The 20,761-nt window shown below is 51.2% G+C and overlaps 1 protein-coding gene across 3 annotated transcripts in view; it reads right to left on the bottom strand.

Annotated features, from left to right (window-relative positions):
* Nucleotides 1-20,761, bottom strand: part of LOC116941562 (protein EFR3 homolog B-like) — a 73,728-nt gene that overhangs the window by 6,100 nt on the left and 46,867 nt on the right. For all 3 annotated transcript variants that reach the window (XM_032952737.2, XM_032952735.2, XM_032952736.2), the window contains exons 12-22: nt 16,631-16,682; nt 15,136-15,311; nt 10,527-10,602; nt 10,103-10,267; nt 9,222-9,353; nt 7,762-7,829; nt 6,014-6,141; nt 4,885-4,976; nt 3,711-3,750; nt 2,477-2,583; nt 157-206 (exon numbers count right to left, since the gene is read on the bottom strand). In XM_032952737.2, the coding sequence (XP_032808628.1) occupies nt 157-206; nt 2,477-2,583; nt 3,711-3,750; nt 4,885-4,976; nt 6,014-6,141; nt 7,762-7,829; nt 9,222-9,353; nt 10,103-10,267; nt 10,527-10,602; nt 15,136-15,311; nt 16,631-16,682 (1,086 nt within the window). The remainder of the gene's footprint in view (nt 1-156; nt 207-2,476; nt 2,584-3,710; nt 3,751-4,884; nt 4,977-6,013; nt 6,142-7,761; nt 7,830-9,221; nt 9,354-10,102; nt 10,268-10,526; nt 10,603-15,135; nt 15,312-16,630; nt 16,683-20,761) is intronic.

Consider the following 20,761-nt stretch of genomic DNA (forward strand, 5'->3'; position numbering starts at 1 on the left):
AATGCACTGCCTCTGAGCCAACATTCACCCTCGGCTGGACTAGGCTGGGTCACACGAGCAACAGACGTTCATGTGAAAACTCGCCGTGCGTTGCGGTGGGGGGCAATGTCCCCCTTGGGAAATGCCCCCGTGTATGTATAATCGAGTGTCGCTTACCGGATATTGATCTCGAATATCTGGTCATATTTGCTCTGCAGCATCGCCGCCTGAAATGAAGTGTGGCGACACATCAGTTAGAAAACAACTCCGATTTTTCCCCGCACCTCCGATGAGCACGGTTGGTGAAGTATGGCGCGAAAGAAGCTCAACGTACAACTGCAACTCCCAACCAAAGAGGGGAGGCAATGTCCGATTTCTGAATGATGGCAGGATCTCTCGCAACACTCACTGACAGGGCACAAGTGCTGGAAAGCGAAATCCTTTTTTTTGTTTTGTTGCTGGGCTTCAATCGAACTCGCGTTGACGGGTTCACCGCGCAGCGCGTCAGCAGAAACTAAATACAACATTTATTTTGCCAGGTAACCAAACTCGTTCATTAATGCGGTTGGCTTCTGAACGGTCTTCACTTACTCACTGCTTCTAACTTCACTGCTTCTAACTTCACTATTTTGTATTTTATGAGGTAAGGCTCACTGAGCTGCGAAGCTCTTTTTGAGAAGCGACCTTGCCACAAATGATAGCCCAATGAGGTGGCTTATCGCGTGGAAATTTAAAGCGGACAAATACTCCTAAACACACGTCGATTCTAAATGCGGAGGGAAAAACCGGAGGACCCGGAGAAAAATCCACACGACCACAAGCAGAGAGACGATCAGACTCCAAATGTACAACAGGTGTCAGTGTCGGTCTCGAACTCACGACCTCCTGTATACCAGGTGAGGTAGTTAACATCTCATCAGGGTCGGGATGGAACCCACGACCTCCTGTATACCAGGCGAGGTAGTTAACATCTCATCAGGGTCGGTCTCGAACTCACGACCTCCTGTATACCAGGCGAGGTAGTTAACATCTCATCAGGGTCGGGATCGAACCCATGACCTCCTGTATACCAGGCGAGGTAGTTAACATCTCATCAGGGTCGGGATCGAACCCACGACCTCCTGCATACCAGGCGAGGTAGTTAACATCTCATCAGGGTCGGGATCGAACCCATGACCTCCTGTATACCAGGCGAGGTAGTTAACATCTCATCAGGGTCGGGATCGAACCCATGACCTCCTGTATACCAGGCGAGGTAGTTAACATCTCATCAGGGTCGGGATCGAACCCATGACCTCCTGCATACTAGGCGAGGTAGTTAACATCTCATCAGGGTCGGGATGGAACCCACGACCTCCTGTATACCAGGCGAGGTAGTTAACATCTCATCAGGGTCGGGATGGAACCCACGACCTCCTGTATACCAGGCGAGGTAGTTAACATCTCATCAGGGTCGGTCTCGAACTCACAACCTCCTGTATACCAGGCGAGGTAGTTAACATCTCATCAGGGTCGGGATCGAACCCACGACCTCCTGTATACCAGGCAAGGTAGTTAACATCTCATCAGGGTCGGGATCGAACCCATGACCTCCTGTATGCCAGGCGAGGTAGTTAACATCTCATCAGGGTCGGGATGGAACCCACGACCTCCTGTATACCAGGCGAGGTAGTTAACATCTCATCAGGGTCGGTCTCGAACTCACGACCTCCTGTATACCAGGCGAGGTAGTTAACATCTCATGAGGGTCGGGATCGAACCCATGACCTCCTGTATACCAGGCGAGGTAGTTAACATCTCATCAGGGTCGGGATCGAACCCACGACCTCCTGCATACCAGGCGAGGTAGTTAACATCTCATCAGGGTCGGGATCGAACCCATGACCTCCTGTATACCAGGCGAGGTAGTTAACATCTCATCAGGGTCGGGATCGAACCCATGACCTCCTGTATACCAGGCGAGGTAGTTAACATCTCATCAGGGTCGGGATCGAACCCATGAACTCCTGCATACTAGGCGAGGTAGTTAACATCTCATCAGGGTCGGGATGGAACCCACGACCTCCTGTACACCAGGCGAGGTAGTTAACATCTCATCAGGGTCGGGATGGAACCCACGACCTCCTGTATACCAGGCGAGGTAGTTAACATCTCATCAGGGTCGGTCTCGAACTCACGACCTCCTGTATACCAGGCGAGGTAGTTAACATCTCATCAGGGTCGGGATCGAACCCACGACCTCCTGTATACCAGGCAAGGTAGTTAACATCTCATCAGGGTCGGGATCGAACCCATGACCTCCTGTATACCAGGCGAGGTAGTTAACATCTCATCAGGGTCGGGATCGAACCCATGACCTCCTGTATGCCAGGCGAGGTAGTTAACATCTCATCAGGGTCGGGATCGAACCCACGACCTCCTGTATGCCAGGCGAGGTAGTTAACATCTCGCCACGGTTGCACCCCACCACTGTTCCCAAACGCACGTGCCATCTCACCCGAGCCTCGCACTGTGCGGCGATCTCCTCAAACGGGGCTTTCTGGAACTTCTCCATCACCTTCCGCCTCTTCTCTTTCTCCTGTTCATCACGTGACGCGCTGTCCACTGCGCACAGCGCACACAGACGCAACAGACGCAGATCAACGGTGTGGGCATGTACAAGCCTGGGCTGTTCGTGAAAGCCGGTTAGATCGAGCTGGGGCAGCAAGGCGACGCGTTGGCCAGCAGAGGGCATTGCAGCAAACTCCAGCTGTGCTCTGTGCTGACTGCCTTCACACACACACACACACGTGGTCAAATAGGGGTGTAATCGCCCCCCCCCCCTCCCCAACCCTACCCAGAAACTCCTGGCTCAGATATAACTCAAGGATCTATTCCCTTTTGTCTCAATGTTCCCTTCTTGTTTGTGTAATTTATTGTAAAAAAATGTCGTGCCTATACAGTTGTGTTCACACCCATTGCCTTCATGTAACATTCACACAGGTACGTTAAGCCATCACTTAACGTGTGGTGTTCACAAAACGCATTTTCGCTATAACGCGTTTTGTTCATTAGGGAACACTATTCGGACAACGCGGAACGCGCCCCGTTACAGCGCGGAACACGCACCGTTATAACACGGAACACGTCCCGTTACAGCACGGAACACGCCCCGTTATAACGTGGAACATGCCCCGTTATAGCGTGGAGCACGCCCCGTTATAACGTCGAACACGCCCCGTTATAACGTGGAACATGCCCCGTTATAGCGTGGAACATGCCCCGTTATAGCGTGGAACACACCCCGTTATAACGTCGAACACGCTCCATTACAACGTGGAACACGCACCATTATAACGTGGAACGTGCACCATTAGAACGTGGAACGTGCACCATTATAACACAATTCCCGAGTGGTCGACGACCAGCTACTACTGTCTTGAGCCGAGCGGCACGGTGATACAGTACAGTACGCGGAATGATACAGTAACGAGGCGGCCTACCCTCAGCTATGTGTTGCGCCATTCTCACTGCGTGGTGCCTAGCGCGTCGTATCTCGTCAAACTTTATCGCCACAATATTTTACGCATCCTGCATTGGGCGCACCGGACCCAGAGAATCGCAGAGCTTGTGGGAGAAGCGTCGAAGGGTACGAAACGTGGCGAGGCCACACGTTTCACGACCTGCCACGCGCGCAGCCGTCAAAACTCGCCCCGCCGTCGACACCGGCGGCACGGGTTCGGCCGACTCACCCATGGCGTTCTTCAGCATCTCAAAGGTGATCTCTTCCACCTGCCAAAGCGGAGCAGCGCGTCAAATAGCAACACGACTCTCGGGGAAACGACTTTCATGGGCGACGTGCAACAAGAGGCCGGGCGACTAAACCGTGCAAAGTGTGGTGGCTGCTGTAGGAACCGGCTGCAGGAGTGATAAACAGGAGGCGACGTGAACATCGAGAAGTATTTGTCCGGCAGTGGAATAATCGGTGGTAATGACAACGTAAACATCCATCAACTCAAAATGCCGAAATGCTACGCATTGACCCAAGGCAAAGAAGTCAATGGCGGTGGTTCAATCTACTTGAGGAGTGAAACGTGGAATTTCCTCAACTTGGTAGAGGTTCAACTTCAAGCTAAACAGTCCTCCCAGAGGAATATGGAATTTCCATCACAAACCAATACTTTCTGGTACATGTTGCTACATAGCATGTTGCTATGTAGCAACATGCTTGGTGTAGCTTGGCTTAGTATATCTCTACGTGGTATGGTGTAGCATGATATGGCACAGGACATACCATCACTTGGAACGGCATTGCTTGCTGTGACATAATGTGACTTGATGTGGCGTGGTGTGGCAAGACACGGCATGTTGTTGTGTAGCTTTGGCATGTGACATTAAAGGCAACGTGGCTCTGGGTGGTACATCGCTCACGTGGTCTAGCGGGAACATATTTCCTGGTTTTCCGCCCCCCTTCTCCACTCCCCTCACCCCTACTCACCCCTCTATCGTGGTCACCTCCCCTCACCCCTACTCACCCCTCCATCGTGGTCACCTCAACTCACTCCAACTCACCCCTCCATCGTGGTCACCTCAACTCACCCCAACTCACCCCTCCATCGTGGTCACCTCAACTCACCCCTACTCACCCCTCCATCGTGGTCACCTCAACTCACCCCAACTCACCCCTCCATCGTGGTCACCTCAACTCACCCCAACTCACCCCTCTATCGTGGTCACCTCCCCTCACCGCTACTCACCCCTCTATCGTGGTCACCTCCGTGTTATTTACGAATGTACAATACTCAGCGAGGCTTTCCCTGGGTAAACAAGCATGACAATAATGACAATAATAACAATAACAGCATGACGTGTGACCTGGTGTGTGGCATGGCATTGAACTGTGAAGCAAAATCGTGGCTCGCTGACCTGGCCGACGTCCGTGCCCTCGTTCCACTCGAGGTCCACCTGCACGGAGACCGTGTCCACGATGCTCTTCCTGTGCGAGCGCGCGTCCTCGTCTGCGCACAGAGAGGCAGGGTTCGCCTGAGCCAACCCTCCCACCAACGCCCCCCAGCACGCGGGGCGCCTTCGCGGACACAGACCGCTACTTGTCCCATCATCCAGATTGTCAAACGTCGATCACAGTCCGCATGAGCAGACAAAGAACTGGAAAACGAACTTAATTTGTTTCCGTGTTTGGCCGCATCTCCGTGGCATCGATACCGCGATTATTGCTTGGATATTAAATAGTTTGGAGCGAGATGATACAATGCGAGTGAATAAGAAATATGAACAGCCTGTTGTCTGCATCATCGGATGCAAGACTATTAACATTAGGGTTCTGTCAAATTTGTTTTGAAAGTTAACTTGTGTTTTATTTCGATTTAAAGCTTTCGTGACTGCAAGGATTCATCTTCTTGGTTCTTTCGGTAAAGTCACCACCACGTAGAATGAGAATAAAACAATAAAACAAAATAAGACAATAAAACAAAATAAGACAATAAAATTCTCACGACGTTTCGGCCACAACACAATAAGAAGGCTACCTGTGTTGTGGCCGAAACGTCGTGAGAATTTTATTGTCTTATTTTGTTTTATTGTTTTATTCTCATTCTACGTGGTGGTGACTTTACCAAAAGAACAAAGAAGAAGTAAACTTGTGGTTTGTGGAAGCATCTTTCTTAACTTCATCCCATGTTCAATCTGGTCGCAATGGCTGCGATGACAAACGCGCTTCTTGACAACCGCTTTTTGTGTGTCTAGTTTGTGGTCCTTCCCCCGCACCCCCTGTAATTATATTATACGTGTACCGTAGTGCATCTCGATGACATCACAGAGTATTTACGGTTCAAAAAGACAACCAACCGCATATCACGCTCAGTTTTAGAACACGGCGGCTGAAAAAAATACCCAGACATGTCTACCCCCCTCCCCACCGTACCCCCCCCCCCTAACCGTACCCCCCCTCCTCATCCCCCCCCCCATCCCCCCCCCCCCCCCCCATTAAATTGTGAAGACCGAGCTCTGCGGGCCGGTAGCGGAGTCCGGGACCCACCGTGGAGGAGCGGCACGAAGGGCACGGTCACCCGCTCGCCGTTGAGGCCGGCGCTCTGCAGCGCCTCGGCCATCACGCTCGGCAGGAAGAGAAGCGTCTTGTCCTCTTTGGGCGTGCCGCTGGGCAGGCTGCGCCACGCGACCGGCAAGCACAGCGGCGGTCACACGCACACACACACACACACGCACGCATGCACACACGCACGCACTCCCCCCGCCCCCCTCCCCGATGGCGTTGCTATCGCCTGGCAACGATGTTAGTCTGCTGCCAGGATTTGAACTCGGGTCCGCAAGTGTGTAGCAGCGCGTGCCGACCACTATTTCACCGCTCCCCGTCACGCGCACGCCCGCGCGCGCGCTCGGAAAAATGCGGCCATGCAAAAATACAACCACGGTGGCAGGTGACCCACATCCAGTGCAGCGCACGCAAGCGCCGCGCATGCTCGCGTTGCACGACACGAATGCGCAACGTAAATGCGCGCGCGCGCGGATCAAGATAAAGACGCGATTTAAAATCGGGCAATTAGACCTGCACCAAAAACACCGGGCCGGCCACGTCCAGCCAAAACAAACGGAACATCCGTTTGACGTGAAATACTTTACGGGAATCCATACGAACAGGCCGCGTCCGCTCAACCGGCAATCGCTAATAAACAGTGCTCCGAATATGCGCATTACAGACGAGCAACCTCAGCAACCCACGTAACCCGCCCCGACAGTGCCGCACGGTAAAACGTGCCCCCTCGCGAGCTAGAAATGTGACGCATCCAGCAGTAGTTTTATTATTATTCAAATCAATGTGCCCTTTTTTAACCCATAAAGTAAAAATGAAAATGACGACCTCATTCCCATCTCAGCAGAGATGGCGCAGATTTTGTTAACCCACAACACCACCTGGGGCCTTGTCCAGTAGCCTGCCAGCGAGCCGCTACCTTCAACATGGCCTCAAGGTGTGTACCTAGCCTGGCACAAGAACTGCGCTTGCGTCGCTGCCACTCAAGCAGTGAACTGTGGCTGCTGTTATTGTTTGTGCCATGCGAGCGGAAGAGGTGGAGAAGCAGCTCAAGTCGCTGCACTACGATTCAGCAAACCTGTGTTCGATTTCCAGCTGTGAATGCCGTGAGTCGCCGCGAGGCATTTCAAGCACTCCTGGGTCTCACTATGTCAAATCTGTTTTAAATGGGAGTGGCTGTTGCGGTGTGGGGATCAATACTGGGGAGACAAAGGTGGCTGGGCATGCTGCTGGCCACACCTCCACTTTGTGCGTCGTGTTCGTCTTAGAGAGTGCTCTGTATCAGCAATTGCTGCTGCTGACTAAGAGGCTAAAAAGAGGGAATTGCTTGCGCTGGGATCTGCGTGCAGAGAACCTGAGTGCGTGTGTGTGAATGCACCCACTATAGAAGAGGCTCGTGAACGACGCTCCTGGGCAGTTGCATGCAGTCGCCCTCCAACAACAACAGAGGGCAGAGGAGCGATGCTCACAATAACGAGCGCAGCGCCGGGCAGCTAAAACGCAGCAAAGTTGGGCACAGTAGGGGGCACATCTGGTGTGCATCTGCCAGTTATCTCAGTCAGCCCAACCCACGACACCCGGGTCTGTCCCGTGACCTCCTGTCAGCGAGCTTTGGACACTTCACGTGGCCTAAAAGTGCACCTGGCCTGGCACAGGCTCCGTGGTGTCATCATCGTCACGAAGCGGCGAATGGCGGGGAATTGTTTTTGGCACCCAGAGAGCTGGAGACCCCTCACCGTGGGTTTTCTGAAAGCACGACGTCAGGTAAGAGGTATGGAGCCACCTTCCTCCTGTGCTCCACGACCTGAATCGCGCACACACACAAAGACCCCCCCCCCCCCGTATAACCTTTACAGACTGTTGGGGCAAGTACTGTCAGTGAGCCCTTACAAAGGCAGGCACGGCGCACAAGCGGTTGTTGTGGTCAGCAACCACACCTGGCCAGCTTTGTCTCCCGAGTGCTGATATTTAAACATCGCACCAAGCTGAATCGACCGAGGGAAGGCCCAGAAAAAGATTCAGATATAACTCGCCAGTGACGTTGGCTGTGGGTGGGTAATGATCCCAGGTGACCGGGTTTGTAACAGCGCACTAGCCACAACCACCCACGCTCCCCACAAACACATATGCACAAATGCAAAAACTCCCCCTCGTAGCAGAAACAGACTTTTGGGGCAAGTGCTGTTCGTGAGCACATTTAAAGGCCAGCATGGCTCATGTTGTTTGTGGAGAGACTCATGCAGCCAGCTATGGCTCTAGGGTTTGGTGTTACATGTTATTTATGTAGTTTATTGTTAAAAATTCGGTCACAGTTCCTATGATCACTGTTACATTGCATTTATGACTTTATTTTGGTGATTTCTAAAAGTTTTTTGGTTTGGCCATGTTTTTGTTTATTGTAGTACGGAGTTAGACTGATGGCCTTAATCTAAATTTTCCTGGTGTTGTTGTTGTTGTTTGACTTGCATCCCACTGGGATTTTTGCACACAGTGTTGGTGTACGGTGCTATTTCAGGAATATTTAGCTGTTTTTTTCCTGGATTTTCTGTTTGCACAGTCACATAGTCACTTTAAGATGTCTTCTTGTTCGTGTTTGTGTTTTTTTGTTTGTTGTGGTTGCACCCGATTCAAGAGCCAAATGGCTCACAGGGCTATACCAAATAAATGAAACTATGAAACTAAACAATGAAACTATGAGGGGGTGGGTGGCCAGCACCACGTCGGCTGCCTTTGTCTCCCTAGTGGCGATGTGTTTACACATCGCACCAGGTACTCATTTTGAGGTTGAGTCGACCTAGGGGAGGCCCAGGACCGATGCAGATAATCGTCACCGATGTTGGCCGTGAGCGGGAATCAAAACTCGGGTGGGCAGGTTAGTGGCGCAGGGCGCTAACCGCTACACTACCGCTCCGCCACTCACACAAACATAAAAACCTTTGCTGATGCAATATCAGCCGTATGCACTTACTCACTATAAATCTGTGTGCGAGTGCACGGGGCTATAGGCTCGCTATCGCCCTATGCACTCACACATACGTGTGCCTGTCTGCACGTGTCGCCCGTACATCTCCGCTGCGCCTCTCTATAGCGCGGGTGCATCTGTGGTGCGTCTGCCGTGTCTCCTGCTGCCACGCGCACGCATCTCCGACAATGCCACGCCGCCGCCCCCCTTGCCCTGCCCCCCCCCCCGACTCACGGCCGTCACGTGCTGCAGCAGCGGCCTCAGGGCAGGGCGCTGCGCCAGAAGGCTGAGGAAGGCGGCAACGACGCCGTGGGTGGCGCAGCGAGCGAACACCGAGGAGCACGATTCCTCCTCCAGCGCCGCCTCCTGCTCGCACACGCACGGCCAGCGTTGGCAAGACGCGACATGAGCCCACCGGCACGCGGACGCGAGGCCGTGTTCACGCGCGCAGCGCCGCTCCGCAGACGTGACAGCCGGAATTCATTCAGCGATTCAAATCCATTCGTTGGTGGGAGGTGGCAAAGTGGCTCAGAGCTCAGAGCACCACTGAGATCCTGGATGTGAATCCGGGCTCCGACCACCTGCGATTAAATTGGGGTTCTCGAGCTCGGTCGCCAACGACCGAGCAAAAACAACCGACACGTGGACTGTTCTTGCACTCAATTTGGCTACATGCCAGCGCCGGGGACGAAGACGTCGCTCCCGTGCACCATGCAGATGGGACGGTTGACTAACGTGGGCGCCACGGTTACAAGGTGTTAAACACCTCGCCTGGCATACAACAGGTCATCGATTCGATCCCGAACCTGACGCCTGCTGTATTTTTGGAGCTTGCGGTGTCTCTCTCCCCGTGGTCGTGTTGATTTTCTCCGCGCCCTCCGCTTTTTCCCCTCCACATTCAGAATCAACGAGCGTTCACAGTATTCGGCCGCTATAAATGTCCACACGACGAGCCACATTGGTTGAGCTATTATCCGTGGTCAGGCCGTTTCTGAAAAAGAGCTGTAGAGCTCAGTGGGCTCTACCCGGTAAAATAAAAAGAAAATAAAAAAAACGCTTTAGAGTTGCTGCCCTCCCCCACCCCCCCCCCCCCCCCTCTCGAGCGTGCGGCCTACCTGCAACGCGACTGCGAGGCGCAGGAGGTCGATGGCGACAAACTCCTCCCCGCCGGTCTCGAGCACAAGCAGCGCCAGCGTCACGTACAGCGCCTCGTAGTGCGCCCGCGTGTTCCCCTCCGCCACGCAGCTCTCGTACAGCCAGCCGTACAGCCGCTGCCCGTTCTGCACGCGCGCGTGCATACGGACACCGCGCGTAGATACGGACACACACATGCAACAACAGCAGCAGCAGCCGCCGCCATTCGCCACCGAGTGGCGGTGACGTCATCACGGCGCTTGTGCCAGGCCAGGTGCGCTTTGAGGCACGCGCAAAGATAAAGATGCCTCCCGTATCGTGGGGTACTCGCTAACAGCACTTGACCCTAGAGTCGATTATGAGAAATGGGGGAACCGGTGTGTGTGCGTTGTGCAAATCGCGCACCTTCTTCATGAAGGTGGCGTCTTGCTTGGAACATTTCTCCATCTTCAGCTTGAGGCTTGCAAGGTCGTGCACGATCCTGCAAGCGTTCAGGTTCGACACACGGCGGCGGCGGCGACGACGAGGAACGTCAGTTTAACGCGCGAGAGCCGCAGTTAAACAGCTGTGAGCAGAGCCCCCCACTGCGGTCAGAAGTGTGAGGTCAGACCCATTGGGAGGGGGGGGGGTCACACAATCCCAGATGAGCCTCGTGCCCTTTGAGAACGATGTCCGAATTAGCTCAACAAAATGTAGAAAACTTCCGACGTGAATAAACATCGCGGTGGCAAGATGTTATCTCCATCGTTTGGTATGCAGGAGGTCGTGGGCTCAATCGCTACCCTGATGCACGCCTGTATATTTGGAGTTTGCGTGTTCTCCCCGTGGTCACGTTGATTTTTCTCCGGATCCTCCGGTTTTTCCCTCTGCATTTAGAAATCAACGTACGCTGAGAGAGAATTTGGCTGCTGTGAATTTCTACACAATAAGCCATTTCGTTGGGCTATCATTTTTGATAGCTAGGTTGCATCTGAAAAACAGCTATATAGCTCAGTGGGCCTTAACACTAGTGAAATCAAATTGTTTAATTTAGTTCTATTAGTGTCGGTGGCTCCGGTGGGGCAACATGTACGCATAACTGTAAGAACAAAACGGGGGGGGGGGGTATGACAGATCGGCAAATGAGACACTAAAATACACGCTGTAGAATATAACTTAGAGCAAATACTTGACTCGCGGGAAATAGTTCATGGAGAACGGCGCAAATATTAAATCCGCCAATGTGAACTATTAAAGCTTACGAGGAGAATTGGGTTAGGGGGCATAAACATATATGACGTTTAAATATAAACACATGAACTGTATTTATGAATGAATACGTACATTGTATAGTATTAGTGTGTTATTTATCTTATCTTCACGAAATGTATATCGCGCCTCAACCAAGGAACTTTACAAAGAATTAACAACGCTACAACGTATGGATGTAATGCTGGAGATGAGGTGAATGAAATAGATGAGAGGAAGCAATGGGCGAATCTGTGATGCGTGAATTCGGTGAAAGGCAAATTGTTCGACAGTAGATGATGATGAATGGATTGAATGATTGGGGAATGAGTGAGAGCCATATAATGAGAATACAAAGAGGGAACAGTAACGTTGGTGGTTATGATGGGGAGAATAAGGGGTTGTGTGGTGAGCTAGAAAACAATAAGGAGCGGAAACTAGTGAGCGAAGGTGACTGTTTATTGTGGAGGGGGAAGTTTGTTCCAGTGAAGTGGGGCGAGAAGAGAGAAGAGAGTGAAAGCGTGGATTGACCACTAGGAGGAGGAACAGAGAGAGAGAGACAGCAAAGGTTGAGAACATAGAGGGCGAGAAGGCACACACAGAGAAGAAACAAGAGTGGCAAGATATGGTGGGGCAAGACTTGCCTTTAATAATGATGAACATAAACATATTTCAAAGTGCAATATATCAATGAATAAATAAAAATACTACACACCACGTAATTCCGAACAGTTGTAAAGGAAAGCACTCGCGTTTAACCCATACGGCAGGCAAAGGCAGACCGAGAGGGAGCGCCACGTGGGCAGAACTCACGCCCTCACCATCCACGCCGCTCCCACGCCTCCGACTAGCACGGTTGGCTACGTACGGTAACAAAGAAGTTCAACACACGTACACACATGCCACGCTCCTCCCTGTCGGGTAGTGGGGAGCTACGGCCGCGAATATTTAAAATACAACCTCACGAATTTCAAGAGAGCTTCAATAAGTTTGTCGCGAACACGCAGTCCGAGAAATTGTAAAGACCCCGCCAATATTAAGGGTTCGCTCTATATGATTTGCACCCGAATCCCATTAAGTGGGATATGTGCATGACATCACAAAAAATGCACTTGGATTCAAAAGACAATATATAACGCTTATATTAAATGCAACAGAACAGTGATACGTAGCGTATTTATTATGTGCATACCAACACATTTATCAAACCGGTTCTAAAACCGGCTGGTGTTATCATCATGAAAAGATATGCGATGACTACCACACGTCCTCTTTGACTTAACCGATGCACATAAACCCCACTTGTGTTTAAAAAAGAAAAAAACAATGCCCGTGAAAACGAGGACCCGACGGCTATTAGCAGCTCCCTTAATATACGGTGCGCTTCGTTAAACACAGCGGTTACGGAACCTCGCATCTGCCGTTCACAAAGCATTAAATGGGCATTAGCAGCTGCCTCCGGACTGCGCAAGGGCTTTCAAGGAAGCTATCGGAAAATGATCAACCGTAAGTTACGACCACACAATGTGGACCCGTAAAGTCACAGGCTGCAAAGTGCAAATCATCTCCAGCGTCTGTTTCCCAGAATAAGGGATCCATGGACAGTTAACTGCAATAACGCACAGCGCTGTAATTGAATTACCTGTATCCGTGCATGGTCAGAATAATAAACTAGGAGAACTAAGAATCTCATACACAGGTAAGACAGATACTTAATTTCACCGGTTTACACACCTTGGAGAAGACAATCTTATTTTTAGTCATAAAGTGCATCGCTGCCCACTTCAACCATTTTCTGGCAGCATTTTCAGATTTTATACAGGCTACTACAGTGAGGGGAAAAAAGTATTTGATCCCCTGCTGATTTTGTACGTTTGCCCACTGACAAATAAATGATCAGTTTATAATTTTAATGAACAGTGAGAGACATAATAACAAAAAATCCAGAAAAACGCATGTCAATAATGTTATAAATTGATTTGCATTTTAATGAGGGAAATAAGTATTTGACTGGCTCCCAGGTGTCTTCTATAGAGGTAACGAGCTGAGATTAGGAGCACACTCTTAAATGGAGTGCTCCTAATCTCAGCTTGTTACCTGTATAAAAGGCACCTGTCCACAGAAGCAATCAGATTCCAAACTCTCCACCATGGCCAAGACCAAAGAGCTCTCCAAGGATGTCAGGGACAAAATTGTAGACCTACACAAGGCTGGAATGGGCTACAAGACCATTGCCAAGCAGCTTGGTGAGAAGGTGACAACAGTTGGTGCGATTATTCGCAAATGGAAGAAACACAAAAGAACTGTCAATCTCCCTCGGCCTGGGGCTCCATGCAAGATCTCACTTCGTGGAGTTGCAATGATCATGAGAACGGTGAGGAATCAGCCCAGAACTACACGGGAGGATCTTGTCAATGATCTCAAGGCAGCTGAGACCATAGTCACCAAGAAAACAATTGGTAACACACTACGCCGTGAAAGACTGAAATCCTGCAGAGCCCACAAGGTCCCCCTGCTCAAGAAAGCACATATACATGCCCGTCTGAAGTTTGCCAATGAACATCTGAATGATTCAGAGGACAACTGGGTGAAAGTGTTGTGGTCAGATGAGACCAAAAGGGAGCTCTTTGGCATCAACTCAACTCGCCGTGTTTGGAGGAGGAGGAATGCTGCCTATGACCCCAAGAACACCATCCCCACCGTCAAACATAGAGGTGGAAACATTATGCTTTGGGGGTGTTTTCCTGCTAAGGGGACAGGACAACTTCACCGCATCAAAGGGACGATGGACGGGGCCATGTACCGTCAAATCTTGGGTGAGAACCTCCTTCCCCCAACCAGGGCATTGAAAATGGGTCGTGGATGGGTATTCCAGCATGACAATGACCCAAAACACACGGCCAAGGCAACAAATGAGTGGCTCAAGAAGAAGCGCATTAAGGTCCTGGAGTGGCCTAGCCAGTCTCCAGACCTTAATTCCATATAAAATCTGTGGAGGGAGCTAAAGGTTCGAGTTGCCAAACGTCAGCCTCGAAACCTTAATGACTTGGAGAAGATCTGCAAAGAGGAGTGGGACAAAATCCCTCCTGAGATGTGTGCAAACCTGGTGGCCAACTACAAGAAACGTCTGATCTCTGTGATTGCCAACAAGGGTTTTGCCACCAAGTACTAAGTCATGTTTTGCAGAGGGGTCAAATACTTATTTCCCTCATTAAAATGCAAATCAATTTATGCAAATTTTGACATGCGTTTTTCTGGATTTTTGTTGTTATTCCGTCTCTCACTGTTCAAATAAACCTACCATTAAAATGATAGCCTGATAATTTATTTGTCAGTGGGCAAACGTACAAAATCAGCAGGGGATCAAATACTTTTTTCCCTCACTGTATGAACAATAAACTTTCTATTTTACCAGGTAAAAACCACTGAGCTATATAGATATTCTTTCAGAAGCCACCTGGCCACAAAGGAGAGCTCAACGAAGTGGCTTATCACGTGGAAATTTACAGCAGCCAAATGCTCTAAATGCTGCCTACCGCCTAGGCGATGGCTGGTGTGCACTGCAGCACTCCGGGTATCTTCACTTTGTGCCGTGTGCCTCTCAGCACTATGTCCAACGTGTCGTGCCATGTGCTGGGGAGCTCCGTCAGAAGCTAAACAGTCATTTTGGGAACGATTCAGTTGCACCGCGTGTCAGCGTGTCCGACGGAGGGGCTCACGGTGGGAGAACAGATGGGTCTGGGAAGGGGGGGGAGGGGGTATAGTTGAGGGAGAGGGGACGACTCACCGGACGGCGGTGAGCTTGTCGCGGTTGTGGTGGCGGTCCAGCAGCCCGTGCAGCACGCGCAGCGCCAGCACACGCGCCTCCGCCTCCTCCAGCAGCGCCGGCCACAGCAGCGGCTCCAGCACGGGGCCAGGCAGCGCCAACAGCAGGCTACCTGCTGCCTTGTGGTCCGGCACCACCTGCGGGAGCGAGCGGATGAGCGGTTCTTCCTGGGTAGGTTTCCGCGGTAGCACTGAATCGCTGTTTGTATTCGGGCCGCACAGCAGGTTGTTTCGGCGTCGTGTCCAACGTTTTCACTCCACGTGCTCGAAAGGGAGAGGGGGGGTGGGGGGGGGAGCTTCTCGAGTTCCTGATGAAGATTTTGAGTTTCCGCTCCGGACGAAGCTCCCGGGCACGTGGACCGAAACGTCGGACATCGCGCAAAACAGCACGCAGTACGAACCGAATGCACGCATGGCTGGATGAGTAGCGACTCGTAAGTCTATGTCCGGATTAGTTATCCAGGAAATGGCTTAAGTTCGTTTGCGTGGGATTGCTTTCATGCCTCTTTATTTTTTTGGAGTCGACCGGGGAACACCACGAGGTGTCTGATGGTCTGGTCGGTGAGTGGCAACAGTCTTCAAGGAGAGTTCACATGATAAAGTGTTCTAAACCCAAGCATCAACTAATATCACACACATCATCTGTACGGGAAGAGCAATGTATTGCAATAGCAATGATCAGTCATTGATACTGTGCAAAGGACTGGATCAGCTGAGGTCTGAGCCCTGTCATCAAGTCAGGGATGGAACGCCTAGTTCCAGACTGATGAATAGAATTCAATGTGTTGTGGGATGGATGCTGCAAAACTGCTCTAAACATGTACGTATAATGCACTCCAAGTGTACAAGAAGATAGAACTGGAGAAACGCGAGAGGTCGAGACGGGTGGAGGCAAAGGAAGAGCGACAGAGACACACAGTAATAAAAAAAACCATTTCAACGATTTTTTCGACTATTTGTTATTTTACCAGGTAAGGCCCCCAAATGAGCTACATAGCTCTTTTTCAGTCACAACCTGGCCACAAACGAAGTGGCTTATCACGTGGAAAGTTAGAGCAGCCACACACTAAAAAACAGAGAAAAACACAACCTAGGAATAGAGGGAGAGAGAGACGAGGAGAAGGGCAGACGGGTAAGAACGAGCCAGACAGAGGCAGCCATAAAAACAAGCAAACGCCCCAATGTGCATCACAGAGACAAGGGAAACGCGGACAGCCCGAGAAAGCTGCAGGCAAACCAAGTTGAAGGGATGGCAGGCAGTGTCATCATAAAAAAATAAACAACCCCGAAAACCCGATCGATATCCCACCGCAGATTCAAGAGGGTAAAACTCGGCAAAACGTTTTCAAACTCCGTCCCTCCACTGCCAACCGTACCAAAAAGCCGAGCATCGCGAAATTTGTTACCAGCAGCTACTGCGCTGCAGATGATGTCGCAAGGGATCATTACTCTCTTACCTTCAAGACGGACCTCAGCAGCATGACCTGATACATGTGGTCGGCTTGCTCCCTGAGAACACGTGCACGCAAAAAAGACAAAGACAAAGCTCACCCGTGTAGCCTTAACAAGCTGTTTATAGGCGAGCACTGTTATAGCGAGCACATATGAAGGCCAGCATGGTGCACTAAGGGGATGGGTGGCCAAGCACCACGCCCGGCCGCCTTTAACTCCCCAGTGCCGAAGTTTACACACCACACCAGATGCACGTTTTTTTAAGGCTCAGTCGATGTAGGGGAGGCCCAAGACCAGGAAAAATGTTCGCCACTGGTATTTGTCGTCAGTGGGAATCGAATTCAGCCCTACACACATACATGCATACAAGTGTGGCGAGTTCAACTGAGTCGCAGACGTATAATTGAAGGCAACACATTTACAGTAAAACCTTGGATTGCGAGTAACTTGGTCTGCGAGTATTTTTCAAGACGAGCAAAAAATGTTTAAAAAAATATTAATTTGATAAACGAGCGAGGGTCATGCAATACGAGCAGTACATATACACGCTTTGTCTACCGAGCGTCACGTGATCACAACTGATCTACGAGTGCTTTGGATTATAAACACGTTTCCAGGAACGAATTATGCTCGCAATCCAAGGTTTTACTGTATTTAACTCCAACACACGGGGTAACTGCCCCTTAACAGAATAACAACCGCTGGTGGTGACCACCAGGCTACCTACACTAGTTACTACACTAGTTACTACACTAGTTACAACCTAACTAGCTACTAAGGGCCCGGACCACAGCTCGGGTCCAGGTCCAAGTGTTTGAGACTCGTTGAACGGATAACGGAGATGAAGGGTTTTTTCAGGATGAACAACAACAATAACCCCGGTCCCTCTCGGGACCCGGCTATTATTCTCTGCGGCTTGTCTGGCTCCGCCCTTGGCCACGACCACCTTCCAGAATCCTCGGGACAGATCTCGATCCCAACTACGTGACCCCCCCCTAGCTCCCACTTGGGGCCCCCCTTTGTAGACTTAACTGGTCACGTGTCCTCTCGGGTCAACCAGAGTGCCACGGCCTTTAGCAACCTCATCCCATGGCCGGCACTCCCACACCCTGTCCTGTAGGGGCTGGCACTGCAAGCCAAGCGTGGTGCCACCCAGCGCAATCAATCAGCGCTCACCGGGCCCCTCTAGGGACGGCACTACACCCACACCCTTGTGGTGTCCGCGGTGTCGTTACACCGCACCTCTCTCGGGCCGGCACTGCACAGTGACATCCCGCGATGTCGCTACACAAGCATGCTCAAAGACAAAGATCCCCCGTATAGACAGAACAGACTTTTGGCGCAACTTATGTGAGCGCGCACCTATGAAGCCCGGCACGGCACACAAGGGGGTGGGTGGCCAACACTACGCCTGGCCGCCTTTGTCTCCCCAGTGACAATTATTAGACATAACCCCAGGTACTAATTTGAGGCTAGGTCGAACTAGGGGGGGCCCAGGACTGGTTCAGTTAATCATCACTGGTGTTGTCTGTAAACGGTAATCGAACCCGGGTCGCTGGGTTCATAGTGCGCTAACCATTGCACCACCGGTCCCTACATGCATGCACGCAATCTCACACACACACAAAGTGGGTCATGCCCACACACACACAGTCGTATAATCGCTGCACTGAAGGCAGAGTTTGAGAGAGATGCAGCTGAACGTTTGATTATAGGTGATGGCATCATTCATTTTCACATTGCGTGCACTTCCTACATGTGCTGACTGCGAGTGATTCATCACGATTCCTGTACAATCAATATATACTTATCCATGCTTCATCATTACAATCATGCAGTGCATCTGTATTGTTACAAACAAATCACCCATGTAATAATAATGGCAGGCCGGTGCAAACTTACATCTGCATCTTTATAACGCTTGACTATCTCCCCCACTTCCTTTCGTCAATAATAACAACGGCCGGTGGATGACGGATAGCTGGGCCACGGTTCCGCATTCAGAAGACAACCAAACTCTCAGTGTCTGTGTAGTGATGCCCCACCAATCACAGTGTCTCTGTGTAGTGATGCCCCACCAATCACAGTGTGTCTATGTAGTGATGCCCCACCAATCACAGTGTGTCTATGTAGTGATGCCCCACCACTCTCAGTGTTTCTGTGTAGTGATGCCCCACCACTCACGGTGTGTCTATGTAGTGATGCCCCACCACTCACGGTGTCTCTGTGTAGTGATGCCCCACCACTCACGGTGTCTCTGTGTAGTGATGCCCCACCACTCACGGTGTGTCTATGTAGTGATGCCCCATCACTCAGTGTGTCTGTGTAGTGATGCCCCACCACTCTCAGTATCTTTATGTAGTGATGCCCCACCACTCACGGTGTCTCTGTGTAGTGATGCCCCACCACTCTCAGTGTCTCTGTGTAGTGATGCCCCACCACTCACGGTGTCTCTGTGTAGTGATGCCCCACCACTCACAGTGTCTCTGTGTAGTGATGCCCCACCACTCACAGTGTGTCTGTGTAGTGATGCCCCACCACTCACGGTGTGTCTATGTAGTGATGCCCCACCACTCACGGTGTGTCTATGTAGTGATGCCCCACCACTCACAGTGTGTCTATGTAGTGATGCCCCACCACTCACGGTGTGTCTATGTAGTGATGCCCCACCAATCACGGTGTGTCTGTGTAGTGATGCCCCACCACTCACGGTGTGTCTATGTAGTGATGCCCCACCACTCACAGTGTGTCTATGTAGTGATGCCCCACCACTCACGGTGTGTCTGTGTAGTGATGCCCCACCACTCACAGTGTGTCTCTGTGTAGTGATGCCCCACCACTCACAGTGTCTCTGTGTAGTGATGCCCCACCACTCACGGTGTGTCTATGTAGTGATGCCCCACCACTCACAGTGTCTCTGTGTAGTGATGCCCCACCACTCACGGTGTGTCTGTGTATTGATGCCCCACCACTCTCAGTATCTCTGTGTAGTGATGCCCCACCACTCACGGTGTGTCTATAGATTTGAAGCTTTCATGACTGCAGGAATCGATACTCTTTGGTTCTTTCGGTAAAGTCACGTAGATGTAAAATTAATAGATCATGACGTTTCGATCGCAACACAAGCAACCATCAGCTGACACAGGAGAAAGAGCTGCTGCTGCTGCAACAGCTCTTTCTCCTGCTGTGTTTGTCTCACCTGATGACGGTTGCTTGTGTTGTGATCGAAACGTCGTGATCTATGAATTTTCCATCTACGTGACTTTACCGAAAGAACCAAAGAGAGTGTGTCTATGCAGTTGTAGTGTAATAGCGCCGGTTGGTGACCAGCAGCGGCAACTGTGGTGGACAAACAGTACACACGCCGGTGAGCATATACACGGCTGTGTGGGCAGGGCAGTGGAACTGGGGCAAGGGTCATGGGGGGCCCCCCCATCTGGAAGCCCCTGGAACCTGATAGTTCGAGAAGGGAGGCACGGCCGGGGCAGAGTCAGGCCACGCTGGTAGCATAAAAGTGGCCGAGAGCGGGAGCTCGAGGCTGCGGGTTCTGGGATTGGATTGTCTCGTCGTCGCTGACGTCATCGCTCGACATTGCGCTGCTAGATGGTTGTTGGCTGTCTCAGTCAGCCAAGTCGGTGTTAGACGGCTATTGCTGTGTACAGGCTAGCTAGCGGCTGTAGAGAGTGTGCAGGCGAGAGCGTGAGTGTTCAATAAAGTGCCTCGACAAACCTCGTCTCCGAATCACTGACACTACATAGTGATGCCCCACCACTCAGTGTCTCTGTGTAGTGATGCCCCACCACTCAGTGTGTCTGTGTAGTAATGCCCCACCACCCACAGTGTGTCTATGTAGTGATGCCCCACCACTCACAGTGTCTCTGTGTAGTGATGCCCCACCACTCACAGTGTCTCTGTGTAGTGATGCCCCACCACTCACAGTGTCTCTGTGTAGTGATGCCCCACCACCCACAGTGTGTCTATGTAGTGATGCCCCACCACTCAGTGTGTCTATGTAGTGATGCCCCACCACTCAGTGTGTCTGTGTAGTGATGCCCCACCACCCACAGTGTCTCTGTGTAGTGATGCCCCACCACTCACAGTGTCTCTGTGTAATTATGCCCCACCACTCACAGTGT

Source organism: Petromyzon marinus, chromosome 12 (assembly GCF_048934315.1).
Source record: "Petromyzon marinus isolate PM22_M1 ecotype Great Lakes invasive population chromosome 12, UKy_Petmar_22M1.pri1.0, whole genome shotgun sequence".
In the NCBI taxonomy this organism is placed as follows: Eukaryota; Metazoa; Chordata; class Hyperoartia; order Petromyzontiformes; family Petromyzontidae; genus Petromyzon; species Petromyzon marinus.